Source organism: Furipterus horrens, unplaced genomic scaffold (assembly GCF_987537825.1).
Source record: "Furipterus horrens unplaced genomic scaffold, mFurHor1.1.pri manual_scaffold_2, whole genome shotgun sequence".
NCBI classification, from domain to species: domain Eukaryota; kingdom Metazoa; phylum Chordata; class Mammalia; order Chiroptera; family Furipteridae; genus Furipterus; species Furipterus horrens.
The window spans coordinates 46,535,837-46,556,063 of NW_028327172.1; the positions used below are offsets into that span (position 1 = coordinate 46,535,837).

General features: G+C 41.6%; 1 protein-coding gene and 1 long non-coding RNA gene across 4 annotated transcripts in view; one reads left to right on the forward strand and one right to left on the reverse strand.

The window, feature by feature from the left end:
• POLD3 (DNA polymerase delta 3, accessory subunit) overlaps positions 1-4,366 on the forward strand; it is a 53,005-nt gene extending 48,639 nt beyond the window's left edge. For all 3 annotated transcript variants that reach the window (XM_090265467.1, XM_090265468.1, XM_090265469.1), the window contains one exon: positions 3,570-4,366. In XM_090265467.1, coding sequence (XP_090121593.1) covers positions 3,570-3,769 — 200 coding nt within the window. In that variant the 3' untranslated portion in view covers positions 3,770-4,366. The remainder of the gene's footprint in view (positions 1-3,569) is intronic.
• A 4,067-nt stretch (positions 4,367-8,433) lies between these two features.
• LOC150018487 (uncharacterized) overlaps positions 8,434-20,227 on the reverse strand; it is a 30,700-nt gene continuing 18,906 nt past the window's right edge. Inside the window, exons 2-3 of the long non-coding RNA XR_016509205.1 lie at positions 14,860-14,983; positions 8,434-8,617 (exon numbers count right to left, since the gene is read on the reverse strand). This is a non-coding gene — a long non-coding RNA (uncharacterized LOC150018487). The remainder of the gene's footprint in view (positions 8,618-14,859; positions 14,984-20,227) is intronic.

Sequence of the window (20,227 nt, forward strand, 5' to 3'; positions counted from 1 at the left end):
AAGATTTGTGCAGTGTATGGAGAAGGTGCTGTGACTGATCAAACATGTCAAAAGTTGTTTGTGAAGTTTCTTGGTACTATTGACATTTTGGCTAAATAATTCTGTGCTGTGGGGCCGTCTTATGCATTGGAAGATGTTTAGCAGCACCCCTGGCCTCTACGCACTAGAAGCCAATAGCAGGAGATAGCAAACATACTCAGAATATCCATATCAGTAGTTATTGGTGAAAATGAAAAATGTGGCTTTTATTTTATGGAAAAAATATAACCGCCTTTTTGGCCAACCCAATATTATTTATATGAGATTATGGATGCTACTTACTAATTAAACTTATAGCAGTTATCATTTCACAATATCTGTAAGTCAAACCATTATGCTGTACACCTTAAACTTAAACATTCATGTACTTCAATTATAGCTCGATAAAACTGGAAAAAATATCTTTGGTTTAGAAAAAGAATTCAGGCTTTGAGTCATTAGCTGACTCTTAGCCATGTTTTAGCCTGTACCTTTTGCATAATTGAACCAGAGTTGTGTGCGGCTTTCAGGGTTTGGCCTGGCGGCCTGATGGGATGCTCAGGTCCTGGGACTTATTTCTGCATTTGAGAGAGTTGTGGGTTTAGCCTCTTAAGCCTCTTGTTAGTTGTATTAGCCCATAATTGTCATTTCGTCTTTCCTGTGGCACCTGCCACAGCTGGGCTCTGATAGAGAAGTATTTTTTTCCCTTTGACTTTGCTCTTGTTCAAACTTTTGTCTTAAAAATATGGATTCACTGAAGAATCAGTTTTTCCCAGGCAATGTGGTTGCTAAAACTAGTGAAGACATCTTAATCAGTCGTGAGCCTTGTCCCATTATGCTCCTGCCGCTCCTCTGGAAGGGCCTCTTACACTTTAATGGTAGCATATGATTAGGGCATAAAATTCCTGACATGTGGAAATTCTGTCTTTTAAGTGCCAAATTTATTATGGGCCTATGAATTCTGGACTTTGAGTAGTGTGTTTTGTTTTGTTTTGAGTCTTCTAATAGTGCATTTCAAGCATCTTAGTTTGTCTGTTGGTAGTAATAAGTGTATTTTCTGTTGAATTTCTTATTCTTCCTCTTAAATATAAGAGGACAGAAGCATCAGTGCTAGGATTTTTTTCTCTCCTTTACCCACAAAGGAAACTGTCAAATATATCTTTGTGAGAATTCTTTAGGAATTTGTGGCTAATTACTTATGGTTTTGTTCAAAACACAGTACTCAAGTTTTGGCCAGGTGTGAGATGGGGGCCTTTTTGCAGTCCTGTCTCCAGACAGGACTATTAAGAGCCTTGGATGCAACAATGAAAACTGTGCTCACATAGCAGTTTTTTTAAGGTTTTTAGTCCAGGCTCAACCTAATGAGTGTTGGCTCCTGTTATTGACAAAGGAGTTCTGCTTTCCTCTCTCTGCTCACTGTATTCCAGATGTATCAGCACAGCGGTCTTGCCCTGTCCTGTGCTGAATCAGAGTTGGTCTGTAGGTTTAAAAAGCTGATCTTCTTTTTTCTGCGAGTTTGCTGCAGTGACTGGGGCCTAGTCCCCTGAGTTGGTGGTGGGCCTCTGGATAAGGCGGATTTCTAAAGCAAAATAATTGATGGAAAAGAATGCTGACATTACCCATGCAAACTGGGTCTTTTAAAGTGGCATCCCAGAAAAGTGGCATGTTGTTCAGCTAAAGTAATGATTCTGTATTTTTAAGTTGAAATGTCCTTTGTCTTGTAGTTTGAAGAGCTACAGCTTTTGGCTCATAAGGTAAACAAAGTGTGCTGCTTAAGAAATTATGTTGGTGCTGCCCATTTCTAATAAGCTTATGGGAGAGTCTCATGTCCTCCAGTCTGTGAAGCAAAGGTGAGCAGGAAGGCCTTTGAGAACACTTAATATATATTTAATGCTTATCAGTGTTTTTAGCCTCTAAGTTGGCAGGAGTCAGCAAAGTAAATTCTAGGCTCTTGAAAGTAATGACAAATCCTGGGAACTCTTAGGGAGAGGGCTGTTAATTATGCATCTGTAGTGACATTGGAGGGAATAAGGTGCAGGAGTGTTCCAATGGCAGTGGCCAGCTGACCTCCAGTGTGGCCCGCTGTGTGGGAGAAAAGAGCATTGAAGGGGCTTTCCAAAAATTACTAGGAGAGTTGGGGGAAAGAAAAATGATTCTCAAGGTGAGGTCCCCAGACGTGTTAGAAAACACATGCTCAGGTCCACCCCAGACCTACCGAATTTGAAACGCTGGAAATAGAGCCCAGCAATCTGTGTTTTAACAAGCCCTCCAAGTGATTCTGATGCACATTAAAGTTTGAGATTGTATAAATGGCAGACTGGGTATTAGAAAATAGATATATTTGATCCCAGTGCTTATGCCTCTAGATTAATTTAACTAATATATTTTATTAGAGAGAAATAATAACTAAGAGTTTAAACAATCATTGTTCTTAAATGGGAAAAAAATACCTTTCACTTTAGTCATCTGAGCATTTGTTATGCACATTAGGTTACTCTATTGAGCTAAGAAAAGATGTTTTTCTTGATGTTTTTCTTTATTATTTCTTATTTCTCCATCATTCACTGCAACCAGAAAGGCTGAGAAGGAATTTAGATGATGCTGGTTATATGACTGCTCCAGCTCTCTAAAGTCACAAGAAGGTGGCATCATTCTGTTCCTTGTGCTTGGGGTAGGCATTGTAGTAATATTGAAGAGACACCTTCATCCATTCTGTGATGTCATGGTTGGGAGCTGATGTCTGTGTCCTTTGGAGCTTCCTTATACTGACTGCTACTGGTATAATGCTTTTCACAGTTGTCCTTAGGCAGGTTTCGGTGAGTTTTATTAGCAGGGGAAAAAGTAAAATAGGCCTTTGGCTGATAGGGAGTAAAAATTGGTAACTATGTTTCTTATTGTATCATTGTCCTTCCTTAAAACCATCAAGTTTTTCATCTGGTAGTTTGCTTGAACAGTTGTCTTCATGATGTAGACAACTAGTAAAGCTTGGGTTAATTAGCAGTCATTCAAAACTAAGAACCAAACAACTGAGTAACTAATTTCCAATTCTCTGTACTTAGGATGTGCAGAGAGTGGGTAACGTCAGGATAGAGCTTAGTCAGAGTCCATGGCGGTGAGCCTGGCTAGATAGGATCGAAACTGGCGAACAGAGCGGAGATTAAGACCAGGAAAAAAAGCAGTGGAAAGAGGCAGTCACTAATGAGAGCTCAGGAAATTAGCTAGCTTAGACCAGGACCCAAATGCAGGATTTGGGCAGTCAGATGGTAAAGGCCCGTTTAAAGGTATGGGATGCAGCAGTGAGGGAAAAGGGTGAATGTTGATTCTGAGCCCCAACTAGAGGCCGTGTGAGCTCAGGATACTGCGTACTTCCCCCTTGAGGCTGGATCTGATCTCCCAGTGGGAGAAAGCTTTGGTGGTAGATGAGCACACCTTTGCTGATCAGAGGGTCTGAGGGGATCTGCGTGAACAAGACATTTCATTGCATTCTCTTGATAGAATCGTATTCTAAGTGACTCGACCCACGCATGTTCCTATTTTCTTTATTTTGCCAGTGACTGAAAAGGTCTATGAGAGTGAATCCTGCACAGACAGTGAAGAAGAACTTAAGATGAAGACATCCGTACACAGAACCCCAGCAATGACAGCCAGAAAAGAACCCAAAGAGGAACGAAAGGGCTGCAAGAAAGGGACTGCTGCTCTGGGCAAAGCCAATAGGCAAGTGTCCATCACTGGCTTCTTCCAGAGGAAATGAACTGTCACCTCTGTTAGGTCAGAGATGTGGAGTGGTCAGGGAGGGGACCAAGACATACAGACTCTCACTTACTGTGTAAGTTCATTCCGTGCCTCACCTCACCTCGATCAGAAGACTGTTCTTCCATCTTGTAAGGTTTATACTACTGGTTTTTAGCCAAAAAGAAGTCACCTGGAAGCAAGAGGCAAATGAATATTTAAAAAGCTGTTACCTTCTAATGACATTTTTAAAGCACAATCTTTGACCTGTCCAGCAAAAAAATTTACTCCAAAAAAGAAAAATTTGGAACAAGTTTCAGAATTATTTAGTGGCTAATCCACTGCACCCTACCTACCCTGTGCCCTGATCCACTTATGGCTCAGAGAGTATTCTTCCTTGTTCCTTTGTATTCTGTGGACTTGTGTGAGTATTCTTTTATCCCTGAATTTTCTTGGATGTGTTTACTACTCCCCTTATCCTCCCTTCACCCCCAACACAGATCTTTGTGAAGCCATTTTCTATAAGTCTTTTAAACCTTGGGTGGACTAAAGGCTGAAACAGAAATCTCCCTATAACCATCTTTTCCCCCATTATAAAGTACACTGACACCTGGCTTCATACCAGCCCACGACTTGTGTTCTACCCCTTCCACAAAAGCTCTAGACCTTCACTCGCAATTAGTGGTTAGGGAAACCTCAGGCGGAGCACGAGCAGGAATGTACTGATGTGTTCAACTCCAGCAGAAATGACAGAGTCCACACCGACAGTATTAGAGGGCTTGTCCTGTTGCTGACACAGGGCGCGCTGTCCAGCGCTCTTGTGATTTTTGTCTCCTCCCCGCTCTGCCTTTCCCACTTTCAGTACCTGAGGAGTGAAATGCATACAATGAAATGAAGGCTAAAACGAGAAATATTTTCCTAAAGTTTAAGGAAAATGAACATTCCGAAACAACAGTTTTCTAGGAAGTTCATGAGGAAGAGATAAAAGCACACATAGATGTTGCTCCTCTGTATTTTTAACCCTCTCATTTGCCTAAAAGTACAGGCTCCCCAAGAAGAAATGGAGAGACCGAGTTGTTAGTAGGTCTAAAATGATATTAAATATTTTCATTTGTTCCTTAAGGAAAATCATCTACTCCAGTGATAACTTTTCAGTAACTTCCATTATGGCTGGACAGGGGGCTCAGTGGGTGGAGGTGGAGGGGCCATGATCTACACAGGGAGCTCCGGGGACCGGAGCTGGGCTGCTGCTGTGATTCACTGCAAATAGGCAAGGGGAGTCTGACTTCCTTCCCTCTCAGCCTGGTGTATGTCCTAAGGGACACAGCCAGCCAGCCACTGGTAAAGTGAGTATTGTGATGGCCCTTGGATGAAGAGCAGCTCCTTGAGCAGCTGTCATGTCGGGCGCTCTAGCCAGGCACCCCATGGACTTGATTAAGCCCAGAGGTTTGGCATTACTTCTAGGACTTGTAAAGGCGGAGGCTTTGTGTAGCAAGCTGAGTAAAGGTTGACATGTTTCAACCCCCCCTCCCCTTTTTTTAATCTAAAAGGCTGGAGAAAAATCTAAAAGTCTCAACTTAAACCTTTACAAAAATTTCTGGAGAGGAATCTCTTTTAAACAGTTATTTTTGTCATTGCCTCTGCTCATTTTTTTAAGATACAAATGAAAAATTTAAAAAAATGGACTCAGTCTTTTTTTTTTTTTTTTTTTTTAATTGTGCTGAGATATCTAGTAAACTAAATTTTGAACTGGAAACCTCTGCTGCTGGTTGACAGGATAAGGCAGTTTCTGTGATAGTGACCCTGTGATCACTACGCCCAATATGCTACCTTAACTTGGCTATCTGCAGGATTTAGTAAGTGGTGGCTTTCTTTTTTTTTTTAAATACAAAACTACCATGTTATCCCATGAGTTAAGTAAATTTGAGAAGTTGTTTTAAAATAGCTCTTCAAACTGAATGTCTGATGAGTCTATTATTTGACAGGATGGCAACAGTGTGTGCAGTTATTTAACCTGAACAGGAACAAGGCTGGTTTTTAGTTTATATTGTTAAAGTTGCATACCCATAGTCTGAGATAGACAAGTTATTTGCTGCCTTCATCATTTTTTCAGCCCTGTGGGAAATCTTACTTCCAGCCAAACTCATTTTTTAGTTCATTTAGAAGAAAATCTAGTCCTGATCTTGCACATTGTATTAGTTTGGCTTCATTACTTGCTAGCTGTGTGACTGTGGGCAAATTCCTTAGCTTCAGGTTCTTTACCAAAAAAGAACTAAAAAGCTACCATGAATTGTCAAGACTGAAGTAATGTACATATAGCATAAATTTAGTACACAGTGGCAGCACATAGGTGCTCTGCAGACGCTGGCTTCCTTCCTGGTGTCATAAATGATGCATTTAGCTACCAACTTCCTGAAATGTTATCAAGGCTATGACCCAGATGTTATACTCTGATTTCAAAGTCATTAGTCCGGCTATAAATGGGTCAGAGGGGTGAGACAACTGTCCAATTTTGGACAGGTTTTAGACAGATGAGATATTATCCTATTGAAAGAAAGTGAGGTTTATGGAGAGCTATATTTACTATTCATTAAAACATTTATTGTGTGTCTACTATGTGTCAGAACTTTGACCCATCCACTAGAGGATATAATAGAATCCTAGAAGTTGTCACTGTCCTCAGGTTCTAATGGAAAAGACGAGCCAGTAAAATAAAAGTGTGACACCATTGTGAGTGCAGCAACAAGCACAGGGCCCTCTGAGAGCTCAAACGAGGGTTGATGTGGAGGAGAGGAAGTCAAGCAGTTTTTCTTGTTTTTTTTTTTTAAGATGGATAAGATTTTACCAAGCAAAGAGGGACTGGAAGGATTTCCCAGGCAGAGGATATGGCTTTGGCAGGAAGAGGGTGGTGGTGGGAATGGACTGTTGAATTTAGGAATAGGGAAGAAAACCTACTCAGAAATGAAGTTGGGGTCCTGTTAAGGAGTCTGGATTTTATTTGAAGACTGGTCCAAGGGAAGAATTTTAAGAAGAGGAGTAATAAGTTGCTTCTTATTTAAGAGTGGCAACTGGGACGTAGGTACAAGATGGTGGTGGCTTCAGAGGACACTGAACTTGCTCCCTCTCATAAGCACTGAATTGTACACCTATACATAGAGCACTTCCTCCTGAGAGACAACTGAAAGCTGATCACCTTCTGCAAAACAAATGAAGAAAGACCAAATAGAGAAGGCTAGGTAACGCGGGCGCTCTCTGGGATCGGAAGAGCTGGTGAGCACCGTTGTTTACATCTTCCTCCACCTCGGTGGAGTGAGCAGGAGCTCTATCCAGGTGCTCTGGCCTACCTGCAAGGTATCTGTGGCGCATTCCCAGCAACACTGCCCCAGAACCCAATGTGGCCCAAACGAAGGGAACAAGCAGTATCAACAGTGTCTCACCACATGCACCTGGCCTCCCTGTTCAGAGCTGTTCCAGCTAGGCAAGCCAGCACCCCAGGCGCAGTAAGCACCTGCCCAGCTCCAACTAGCCTTCCATGTGTACCTGGCATGTGCCCACACAGATGTTGCTTCTACACAAGATCACTTTCTTGACAACAAATGAGAAGCTGCAGGAGTTCTCCACTATCTGAAGTGCTGGTGAGCACCATGGTTACATTCCCCTCTACTTCAATAGAGTGAGCAGGAGCCATCTCCAGGTACTCTGACCCTGCAAGACCACCACAGTGCATTCCCAGCCACATCACCCAGAACCCATTTTGTCTCTGAACAAAGGGAACAACCAGGATCAATAGGGCATTATTACATGCACCTGGCCTCCCCACCTGGAGCCGTTCCAGTCCAGCAGGTAGGTGTACCAGATGCTGTAGGCACTCACTTGGCTCCAACTGTCCTGCCAAAACTACAGGCATATACAGTCTGTACAGAGGTTGCTTCTTCATAAAGCCAGTTTTTCAAGACTGGGAAAGATAGTTTTTTTTTTTTTTAATTATTCATACAAATAAACAGAATGTCAAAACAAAATGAAGATAGAAGATTATTTCTCAAGTGAGAAAACAAGAAAAAATCTCAGGGTGCGGAGGAAGCCCTAGTGAAATGGAAATAAGTAATTTGCCTGGTGAGGACTAAAAGGAAATAATCATGATGATGCTCAGCAAACTTCAGAGTAGAATAGAGGAATTTAGGGAGAACTTCCACAAAGACTTAGTATAATAAAGAACTAAGCAGACCTGAAAAACAGAGTAACTGAAATGAAAAATACTCTAGAAGGAATCAACATCACATTAACTAATACAGACGAATGGATCAGTGACCTGAAAGACAGACTATGGAAATGAACTAATCAAAACAAAAAAAAATTGTTAAAAAAATAAGGGTAGTTTAAGGAAACTCTGGGACAACATCAAGCACACAAACATTGGCCAATATTCTTGGTGAACATAAATGCATAAATTCTCAACAAAACATTAGCAAACTGAGTTTAACAATACATTTAAAAGGATTATATGCCATGACTAAGTGGAATTTATCCCAGGACACAGGATGGTTCAATATCTGACTAATATGATATAGCAAGTCAACAAAATCAAGGATAGAAATCAATTAATCAATAGATGAAGAAAAACCATGTGACATAATTCAGCATTCTTTTATGATAAACACTCAACAAAGTAGGAAGGAACATACCTCAAAAGAATAAAGGCTGCCTGGTTGCTGTGGCTCAGTTAATTGAGTGTTGGCCTGCGAGCCAAGTGTCGCTGGTTTGATTCCCAGTCAGGGCACATGAGTAGGTTGCACGTCAGGTCCCCAGTTGGCGCGAGTGAGGCAACCACACAGTGATGTTTTTCTCCCTCTCTTTCTTCTTTCCCCTCTCTCTACAAATACATAAACAAAAAAATAATTTAAAAAGAAAAAGAATAAAGGCTGTATATGACAAACATACAGCTACTATCATATTCAGTGGTGAAAAAGTTTCTCTAAGATCAGGAACAAGCCAAGGATGTCCACTATCACCACTTCAAATCAACATAGTGTTGGGTGCACTAGCCATAGAAATGAGACCAATAAATAAATAAAAGACATCCAAATTGGAAAGGAAAAAGTAAAACTATTTGCAGATGACATTATATATAGAACAGACTCCACCAAAAACTATTAGAATAAATAAATTAAGCAAAGTAGCAGGATACAAAATTAATATTCAGAAATCAGTGGCATGTTTTTATTATAACAGTTGTCCCAATTTTCCCCACTCTGCCCCTCTCCAACAAGCACTGCCACTCCCTCCAGCAATGCCCCCTCCTTTGTTCATGTCCATAGGTCATGCACATACGTTCTTTGGCAACTTCATTTCTTATTCTAGCTCTTAACATCCTTCTGCCTATACTGTAACTACCAATTTGTACTTCTTAATCCCTTCACCCTTCTCCCCCCCGTTCCCCAGACCCCCTCTCCACTGGCCACCATCCCAGTGTTCACCATATCTATGATTCTATTTCTGTTCTGCTTGTTTGCTTAGTGTGCTTTTTAGATTCAGTTGTTGATAGCTATGTATTTATTGCCATTTTAATATTCATAATTTTGATCTTTTTGTTAAGTAAGTCCCTTTAATATTTCATATAATAATGGTTTGGTGATGATAACCCCCTTTAGTATTTTAGTATTTTCTTGTCTGGGAAGCACTTTATCTGCCCTTCCATTCTAAATGATAGTTTTGCCGGAGAGGGTAATCTAGGTTGTAGGTCCTTGCTTTTCATCACCTTGAATACTTCTTGCCAATCCCTTCTAGCTTGAAAGTCTCTTTTGAGATATCATCTGACAGTCTTATGGGAGCTCATCTGTAGGTAACTATCTGCTTTTCTCTTGCTGCTTTTAAGATCCTCTCTGTTTTTAACCTTTGGCATATTAATTATGAGGGGTCTTCGTGTGGTCCTCTTTACATCCATCTTGTTTGGGACTTGGTGCTTTCTGGATTTAGTATGTCTATTTCCTTCACCAAATCGGGGACATTTCCTTTTATTTTTTCAAATAGGTTTCCAGTTTCTTGCTCTTTCTCTTCTTCTGGCACTCCTGTGATATGCTTGGAATGCTTGAAGTTATCCCACAGACTGCTTACACTAGCCTCAATTTTTTAGATTCTTTTTTCTTCTTGCTGTACTGATTGGATGTCTTTTTCTTCCTTATGTTCCAAATCATTGATTTGATTCTTGGCTTCATCCACTCCACTGTTGATTCCCTGTAAATTGTTCTTTATTTCAATTAGTGTGTCCTTCGTTTCTGATTGAATAATTTTTATGCTGTTGAACTACCCACTGAGTTCCTTGAGCATCCTTATAACCAATGTTTTGAACTCTTCATTTGATAGGTTGATTACCTTCATTTTGTTTAGTTCTTTTTCTGAATTTCTGATCTTTCATTTGGGCCATATTTCTTTGTCTTCTCATTTTGGTAGCTTCCCTGTGTTTCTTTGTATTAGATAGAGCTGTTTTGATTCTGTGTCTTGATAGCATGGCCTATTGTAGTTCGTGTCCTGTAGGGTCTAGTGGCACAGCCTCCTCTATCTCCCAGGCTGGGTACTGGAGGTGTGCCCTCCATGTGGGCTGAGTACTTCCTCCTCTTGTAGATAAGTCTTGAATGCTGTCAGCAAATCAATGGGAGGGGTTTACCCATTCCAGAAAGCTGGTAGCCCTGGCCAGCAACCACCTCTCTCCATGGCTTGAAATGGTTGGGTGATGCCCTGACATCTGTAATTGTCCGCTAGGACCACAGGCTTTGGGGTTTCCCAGGTGGTGCAGGCCAAGGTCAGCCTCCGCTGGTGTTCTGTCTGGGGCCCCTTGGCATAAGCTATAAAGCGATCTGCAGATGGCTGCAGCCAGGGCTGGGCCTGGGGCCACTCAGTGAGCGGAGTGGGGCTGGGAGGTGGCTGGGCTCAGCTGTTGCTTTAGTGGATTTAGGAAGGTCTGAAGCTTTCCCCTCGCCCAACCCTATACATATGGAAAAGCCACATTTACCAGCTTGGGTGGGCTTGTAAGTCAGATGGGGTGGGCCCTTAGGTAATAATCAGGGCAGGGCTTACCATGTGACCCAGGTCGATGGAGATTCAGATATGGCACATGTGCACTGTTGCTCTGTGTAGGGGAGGGCTCAGAAAGGGTACAGTGGCCACTCTGAAGTTTTGTATGGGAGGAAGTTGTCCCCCAGCTCTCACCCTGATGCCAGACACTTTAGTTCCTCCTTCTATGCCACTGGTGCCCTTCAAGGTGCTGCCCCAGTGCTGGAGCCCAGAGGGGGTGAGTTTGAGTAAATCTATGTGTGGTGTGAAGCCCCTGAAGAGGAGAGGCCTAAGAATCCTGCAGTTTCTTCTGCGGACCCAACCCCCACTGGTTTTTACTGCTAGAACAAATGGGGACCTATCTTCCTGGCACTGGAACCCTGGGCTAGATGGTCCCGTGTGGGGCTGGGATCCCTCACTCCCGCGGTATCCCTCCATTTTATATCCACCACACATGGGTTTGGGACCAGCCCGTTTTGCATCTCCATGTGACTGCCCCTTCTTCCCTCCTATCCATCTGGATGAATGTGGTTCTTTAATTCCTTAGTTGTCAGACTTCCATACATCTTTATCTTCTGACAGTTCTGAGTGATATTTGATCTGTAGTTTAGCTGTAATTTTGCTGTGGTTGTGCGAGGATGCAAACCGCTTTTGCCTATGCCTCCATCTTGACTGGAAGCCCCAGCTGCATTTTTGTACACCAATAACAAATGATCAGAAGAAGAAATTAAGAAACAATCCCACATACAAATGCATCAAAAAGCATAAAATACCTAGGAATAAATTTAACCAAAGAGGTGAAAGACAAAAGATATTGAAAAAGAAATTGAAGAGGATACATATAAATGGAAGGATATACCATGCTCATGGGTTGGAAGGATTCATATTGTTAAAATGTCCTTACTAAAGCAATATACAGATTGAATGCAATCCCTATTAAAATACTAATTCTCATAAATAGTATATATAATCCTAAAATTTATATAGAACCACAAAAGATCCCACATAGCCAAATAAACTTTGAGAAAGAACAAAATGGGAGGTATCATGCACTCTGTTTCCAAATTGTACTACAAAGCTACAATAATCAAAACAGTGTGGTACTAGAATAAAAACATATAGGTCAATGGAAAAAGCTGGAGAGCTGTATTGACAGAACTGACTCCATCTTGATGTTAATCTACCAGCTTAACTTCTGAGTGAATGAACCAGGATCTTTGAACCCCTCTCATTCCCCTGGGTGGACTCTGGAATGTGTACAGAGGCTTTGGGATAATGAAAGAATTTTCACTGATCTTTCCTCTTAGCTCACCTTACTGCCAGAGCCTCCCAGTATCTGGTCTCTTTGTTTCTACACATTCCTTTCCTAGCTTATAGGTTAATTTCTGAGGGGGGATAAAAACAGGTGGTCTTGGGGGTAAAAGATATGGAGATATAAATGTCCTGCTGCCACCCAGCATTGCATTTCTGTAAGTAAGTTTTATATTAAACTCATTAATCAACAAGTTGGACTTCTCTGTCTCATTTTTCAGTTTTTTGGCTCATTTGGCATTTGGGGACCACTTTGCATATATAATTTTTTCATGGAACAAGAGCCCAGAAATAAAGCCTCACTTATATGGTCATTTAATCTAAGACAAAAGAGGTAAGGATATGCACTGGGGTAAAAACAGTCTCTTCAATAAGTTGGGAACACTGGGCAGATCCATGTAAAAAAAAATTAATTGGACCACTTTCTTACACCATATACAAAAATAAACTCAAAATGGATCAAAGACTTAAATGTAAGAACTGAAACCATAAAACTCCTAGAAGAAAATATAGGCAGTAAACTCTTTTATATAGGTCTTAGCAATATCTTATTGGATATATCTCCTTTTCTTCAAAGGAAAAAGAGCACAAATAAACAAATGGGACTACATTAAACTAAAAAGGTTTTGCACAGCAAAGGAAATCAACAAAATAAAAAGACAACCTACTGAATGGAAGAAGGTATTCACCAAAGATACATTTGATAGAGCATTAATGTTGAAATATATAAGGAACTCATACAACTTAACACCAAAAAAAAAAATTCCAGTTAAAAAATGGGCAGAGGACCTGCATAGACATTTTTCCAAAGAGGACATACTGATGGCCAACAGACATATGAAAAATGAAAAGGTGCTTAACATCACTAATTATCAGGAAAATGCAAATTAAACCCACAATGAGATACCTATCAAAATGACTATCATCAAAAGAAAAAAAAAAAATGCTGGTTAGGATGTAGAGAAAAGGGAACCCCTTATTCACTGCTAGTGGAATTGTAAATTGGTACAGGCACTTTGGAAGACAGTATGAAGGTTCCTCAAAAAACTAGAGCTGTCATGCAATACAGCAATTCCACTTCTGGATATTCATTTGAAGAAAACAAAAACATTAATCCGAAAAGATACATGAACCCCTATGTGAATTGCAGCATCATTTACAATAGCCAAGATAGGAAAGCAACCTAGGTGTCCACCGATAGATGGCTGGCTGGCTAAATAAGATGAGGTACATATATACAATGTAACACTACCCTGCGATAGAAAAGAATGAAATCTTGCCATTTGCAACATGGATTGACCTAGAGGGTATTATGCTAAATGAAATAAGTCAGACAAAGAAAGACAAATACCACATATCTCTTATAACGTGGAATCTAAGAAAACAAAACAAACGAGCAAACAAAACAGAAAGAAACTCAGATACAGAGAACAAGCCGAAGGGGAGGGTGTGAAGAAATGGGTACAAAGGAAAAACAGAAAATATTTTAAAAGAGTGACAGCTGGCATTTTGATTTTGCCTGCTGTATAGTGAGTGTTTAACCCACTATGCATACTGTATCTTAGTTCTAGTAGTATTAAAATGAAAGTTCAAATGGGATTAAAGCAAAATGTCATGGTTAAAATAAGGCTGCTTGATTCTGGCAGCCACTGTAGACAATTACAGTATTTCCTTTGTCTTTCCCCATCAACATAGATTTCTCTGGAAGAAATAATTTCAGTTTTTAAAAAGTGATTTTAAAAGCTAGTCGTTCTTCTCTGACACTCTCAACGATAGGAGCCTCTACTCACCTCCCTGAAATAAATGGGGGAGGGGGCGAGTGGAACAATTCTATTCCTCTTCTATCTTTGTTTCTCTAAGACGACATTCGTTATTATACAGGAGAGAGCTGAAGAGAAGGGCCATATAAGGAAATGAAATAGTTTCCCCTGGACCTGAGGAGAATGAGTGCATAATAATGTATTTGCCAGAAACGCACTCTGTGTCAAGACTCGTTTTGGTAAACTTGTCTCCTTTCATTGGTTCCGGGATCTCACTGTGCTGTAATGCAGCCTTTTACCACCATGAAACCTTCTGGGGCTGCCTCGTTTTGTTGTGAGAAGGCAGTAATGCTTTCTGAGTTATTGCCCTGGCGGCTCTGTAAATTAGCCCATGCTGTCACCATGCCCTCTCTGAAGGGCACGTTGTACCCAAATGACTGCATTTTGGATTGACGCTTGCCACTCCCTGCTGCATGACACTTCTCACCACTTGTATCTGTGTCCAGTTTTTTTTGTTGTTGTTCCTAAGTGTGGGCCACCCACAGATGGCCACCCAGGCACTTTAGCCAGAGAACTCGGTCAGGCTTCTGATCCAAACCCACCTTAACTCTAGACTTCATTTCCATTTCAAACACTAAATATTGTCTGGCTCCCCCACCCCTCCCCCCTCTTTTTTTCTCATTTGCTCTTGCCAGACTCCTTGTTTCTTCAGGCTTCACCCTGGTTTCTCCCCCCAACCTTTTTTTTTTTTTTAATACTCAAACTTTTTCATGGCTAGTTCTTCTTTAACTTCTTTCTTTGGTCGTATAGGCTTTCTTTCTCAAGGTTCTTATTTCATGTCTTTTACTGGAATGCTCTTGAAGAATGGAAAAACCACGTTGTTTAGTATCTGCTTTGGATCATTCAAGTCCAAAGCGTCAAGCAGTTGTTGAAATGCTAGTTCTGTGTAGTCCTGGATAAGGTACTTTAGGGATTGCAAGAGCTCAGAGCTTACCGTTTCGGAGTGACGAGACACGCACAACTAAAGAGCAGCTGAGATGACGCTTAGCTGAGTGGTAGACAAGGGACTTAATTCAGAAGAGAACTGGCATCGTCATAAAGGGCAAAACTTCATAGTCCTGTGCAAAAAAACAACAAAGAATTTAAAACAAGACACAGGCTGAGGAAGGTCCAGCATTTTAGCGTGTTTTATTTAGCTCTTTGATTGTCATTCGCCATTTACACAATCATGGTGTAAGTAAGTCGTGATTAAGTAAACCCTTCATGGAGTTATTTCTGTCCTACCTCAAGAATGAGAGTATTGACAAAAAAGCAAGCAGGAACCAAGGATTATCCCAAAGGATACCTTATAGGATATATATTGGCTCAGCATAAATTCAGCTCCATCGTGCACACACTCAACAATCTTGGCATGCTGGGGAAGCAGGTGTGATGGAAACAACACGGGACTGGGAGGCAGGGACTCTGGGTGCAAACACTAAGGCACTGACCTTAGGAAAGCTACCTACGTACTCTGAGAACCTCGGTGTGCTGATCTTTATTTTACAGTGCGCTACCGCCCACCTCAAAGGGTTGTTTTAAAAAGGCTTTAATGAAATACTGCATGGGCAGCCCCTAGTATTTTGACATATATTAAACTAACACAGAGCAGAATAGCTTCCAACTATGCGCTCACCAACTATGTGCTAGGCACTGTTCCAGGTCTGTTATATGTATTAACTTAATCCTATAAAACAGGTTCTTTTACTGTATCCCCATTTTACATACAAGGAAACTGAGGCTGAGAAGTAAGTTGTTCAAGGTCACAGAGTTAGCAAGCAGCAGAACCAGGAGGATATAAATCTTGACAACTTGGCTTCATTCAATGCCTGCAGTCTTAACAGCCCTGCTATACTGCTCCTAGCTGTATATTAGTTCACATTTCCATACTGGCCAATGATGATTCATGTCCTTTTTTATAGGCACAAGTACAACTAGTGTTTCAGATCCCAGACTGTCACATTTGAAGGCAGTCTTAATGTTTCTCTAACTCAACCACTTATCTGCTTGAGGCTTCTCTACAGCAGCCCTGCCAAGTGGTCTTGAAATCTGTAAACAAAGTTTCAATTATGTTCAGTATACCATACTTACTACATTACAAAGTTAGGCAAGTAGACTCATAAATGTTAAGAAGAATTTAAAGAGAGGTTAGAATAAAATAAAGTTTTCTGATTAATCTTATATCACCAGAAAACTCTTCTAAATAGAGCATAGTTTTCCTAAACAATCTATTTAATTGGTTTTAGTTTAAATCAATAACACTGTTTTTCCTTGAGAAAAAAAAAAAAATCTTCTCCAACTCTTGGTTTTGCACTTGACTTAAACTTTGTAAGAAAATCAAGAGGAAATTTGGCACTTTCTCCCTTACTTAAGCCATGCTGCAGGCTCACAAGACAAGGAATAATTCAAAAGGTAGTTTTGCCCTACCGTTACTTATGTGGTGCTTTATCTTATTTCAATCTGTGTGACAACCCATAAAAATGTTCTCTCCCCCATTTTGCAGAAAATTAGCCCAGGCTGTTCAGCCAACATGCCCAACATCTCAAAGTAAGGAAGTGAAACAGGGCTAGATCCTAGGTGTTCAGACTTCATGAACATCATGTGACTTTTCCACTGTTTAGCAACCCCTATGGAAGAGAATGTGTTGGTCCATTCATAAGTTGCCTTGAATGAATGCTTACTGATTTGCCCAATAACCAGGATGGCTGCTGTGAAAGATACGGGAAGATACAAGAGAAGCACATGACAAGTCCTCTGCCTTCCAGGGACTGACAGTCCTGTGCAAGATTATGCAGTAAAGGTTTTTGTTTTTTTTTTTAAGTTTACTATGTGCCTTGCACTCTTGTGCTATATGCTGGGGGATAGAAGATGAATTCTTATCCTTGAGAAATTTACTCTGTTTTAGGAGGGAAGACATACACAAACAATTATAATGTGCTATGCTAGTAATATCAAATTTATGAGTGCTTACCGTGGGCCAAAATTTGTCCTAGATATCCAAATACATTTTCTCTAAACCTCACAACAGCTTTCATTTACAAATGAAGATAGGGAGGTTCAGAGAGTTTAAATGATGTGACCAAAAGTGAGATGTGTTTATTTTTAATAATAATTGTATAATGAGAAATTGGAGGAACTAGAATACTGGAATGGTTGTGATTAGCAAACCTCTACAGGAAGCTGACTGAGTCCCTGTCAGATGGCTGTGTAAGCAAACACGGAAGTTGGAACCAAAGGAGCAAAATGAATTACGTGTTGAAAATTGCTGATCCCACACAGGGACGATCTTGGCAGGGGGTCAGGTCCCTGAATCTTTTGGCTGTGATGCCCTGCATCTATCTTGACAGGAAAGCCACACCAGTGGACTATACATTAGACTAGAGACTGAGACTCCCTCTCCTCTGGCTGGCGTTCCAGTTTGCCTGGAGGGAGGACCAGCATTTGAATTCCAGGCTTTCTGACTTAAAGCCTGTATTCTTTCTACTGTACCATGTCCTTCCTTCTCTGCTAGAGGAGGTCTGGACCTCCAAATCAGTGTGGGCCCAAGGAAGGGCTGTTTGTGACTGCCTCGGGGACTAAGGATTCACAGAGGAGGATGTGCTGAAACTGAGGCCTTGAGCGTAGGAGTTTGCCAAATGGGAATGTAAAGGGCACCCCAAGCAGAAGGAACAGGACATACAACATAAGAGGCACAAGAAAAATCATGGAGTGCTGAGAGTTATATATAGGCAGTTTGGTGAGAGATGGAACAGTGGGTTATGAAGCCAAATAAGCAGGCAGGGCCCAGACCACAGAGGTATTAGCTGAGTAGTTTAGGCTTCACTCTATAGGCAATATGAAGCCACTGAAGAATTTTAACACGTCAGATTTGTACATTTGAAAAATCACCCTTAATAGCTGGAAGAGAGATGTATCTGAATAAAGTAGGTCATAGGTCCCCAAGAGTCAAATTGTCCCTGCCTCTTGAGATAGAGTAAGCAGAAGAAAATAACATGAAGTTGAATTTAGTTCAGTTTTAGGCAAATGACTCCTTTGATTCCCTTGGGAACTTGGGACAGTAGAGACTTGGGAGTGACTTCAAATGTGGAATGAGGAGCCCTTTCCTGGGTCAGCTCATGCTTGGAAATCCTCTGGCTCTTGCCTGAGCCATGGTCCTAGTTAAACCATGGAGATGGGATTGGTTCCACGGTTCCACTAAGGATACATGGAGTCCCTTCTCTGACGCACAAACACACTCTGATTTAGACCTGGAACTGACTGCATCTCCCTGGAATTCTCAGGGCCGAAATGACCCATAGCCCCAGGCTGGCCAACTAAATTCATCCCAAGTCATGTTTATTGTGCACCTATTTCATGCCAGGTGCTTCCATCTACTTTGTCTACTTTGTCACTTAATCTTAACAATTCTACGAGGTGTAGCTATCAGCCCAGTTTTGTGAATTAGGAAATTGCCTGGCGGAGAGGCTGCCCAGCTAAGAAGCACATGGTAGAGCTTGGATTGAAGAGGCAGACTGTGAGTGTCCTGGCGTCATCTACTCTCGACGAGAGTTCTTTCCCACTGGTGTGGAGCATAGTTAACAGTCTTGCATGTCGTAATCAGGGGGCATATCAGGCATTCACGAAGCAGCCAGTACACCTGGGACTGTGTGATGATACGCTTCTCTTGGAGCAGTAAGGTTTTGCTGGAAAGAGCTCACCCCTAAAATAAGGGAACATTTGTCCCAAAGCTCCTGCATGAGGCTCCCCAACCTTCCTTAAAACTGTGCATAGCTCACAGTATGAGTTAGGTGGCTTCCCAGCCTACAAAACAGTAGATGCAGCAGGGCAGCTGGAGATGGTCACTTGTTGCTCTCAGGCAAGTGGTTGCCACTACTTGGTTTTGCAGAAAGAACTTGGACTTTAGAATTAGACAGATTGGAGCTCAGTGCCCGTTTCCTACCAGTGTGACTTCTAAAATGTCACTTAACTTGAAACTTAGCCTCAGTTTGCTCATCTGTAAAGTGAAGGTAATACTACCTCAAGATCATTGTGAGAATTAGCGATAAGAAGTATAAAATGCCTAGTTTATAGTGGTTGGTCAGTAAATATTATGATTTTCAGAGCGGTGCTCCGTGCTCTGATCTTCCCTACGTGAGAAGGAGTTGTCATCCACCACTGACTTTTGTTCAGCGATTCCTTATTACACTGTCCACCTTATGTTCTAGATGCCACACTAGACTATTCAAAGTGATGCTATGACAAAGTGAGGAGGGAGTGCTGACTGCCCCAGTGTGTCAGCGGGCATCCCTGTGGTTCTGCTCACCTGTCCCATTCCTGACTCCCCTTTGATCCGTTGGCACCTGCCTTTCAGGTGGGCTGCCGTGCCACTATGCACATGTTCTCTACCCTTGTTTCAATCACATGTCTCCTTCCAACAGTTTAAAAGAAAGCCAGTGGTCTGAGTGGACATTCTATTTCCCCACATACAGACATCAGAGGGCACCTTTATAAATAAAAAAAATAAACAGCTCTCCCTCAGCAAAGAGTCCTCCTCTCCTCCCCCGTGATGTATGGGGCGCTCAGGCAACAGTCATGCCTGCAGTTTGAGCCCATCTGTTTTCTCTGTTCACCTCCTGAGTACTGTCCCCTTGTGGTTTGCATCATTCCCAGAGACCAGCCAACTCCAGCCCTCCTCAGTTTGCTTGGTCAATAGCTGACTTATTTAAACACACTCCCTCTCTCTTTGGACGCCAGATGTGAAGTTTCAAGACAGCAGAGGCCAGGCTGGCTAACGCTGTGACACCTGCTTTAGCAGGCAAGCCAGTCAGCTGCTGCTTCTGATGATGTTGGCCCTTTTCGCGGACAGCATGAGGGTTTCACCCCACCAAGCACACACACAGGCAGCTGAGGGAGCCTCATAAATTATGGTTTTGTTTGTTTACTCAGGACAGGCAGCGTGGTGTAGTGGAAAGAGCCTTGCACTTTGAAGCAGAAAACATGGGTATGAGTCTTCCCTGGTTATGTGGTTTTGTCTTCAGATCTCCTCTTTCTTCATAGATGTATAATATATGAGATAGTGATTAGTGGTAAGTGCTAGTTGTTTGCCTGCTTATCGGCCATCTCCACCACCATGTAAGTTCTAGGAAGTCAGGGCTGTCCTGGCCATCACTTCATCTCCAGACAGTGCCTGGAATGTAGTAGGTGCTTAGAAAATATTGAATGAAGGAATGAAGGAATGAATGGATGGATTCTAAAACTGCCTCTTCTACTCACTGGCCGTGTGGTCAGAGAAAAGCCATTTCTCTTCTCTGGGCCTTAGTTTTGTCAGCTGTAAAACAAAAGCC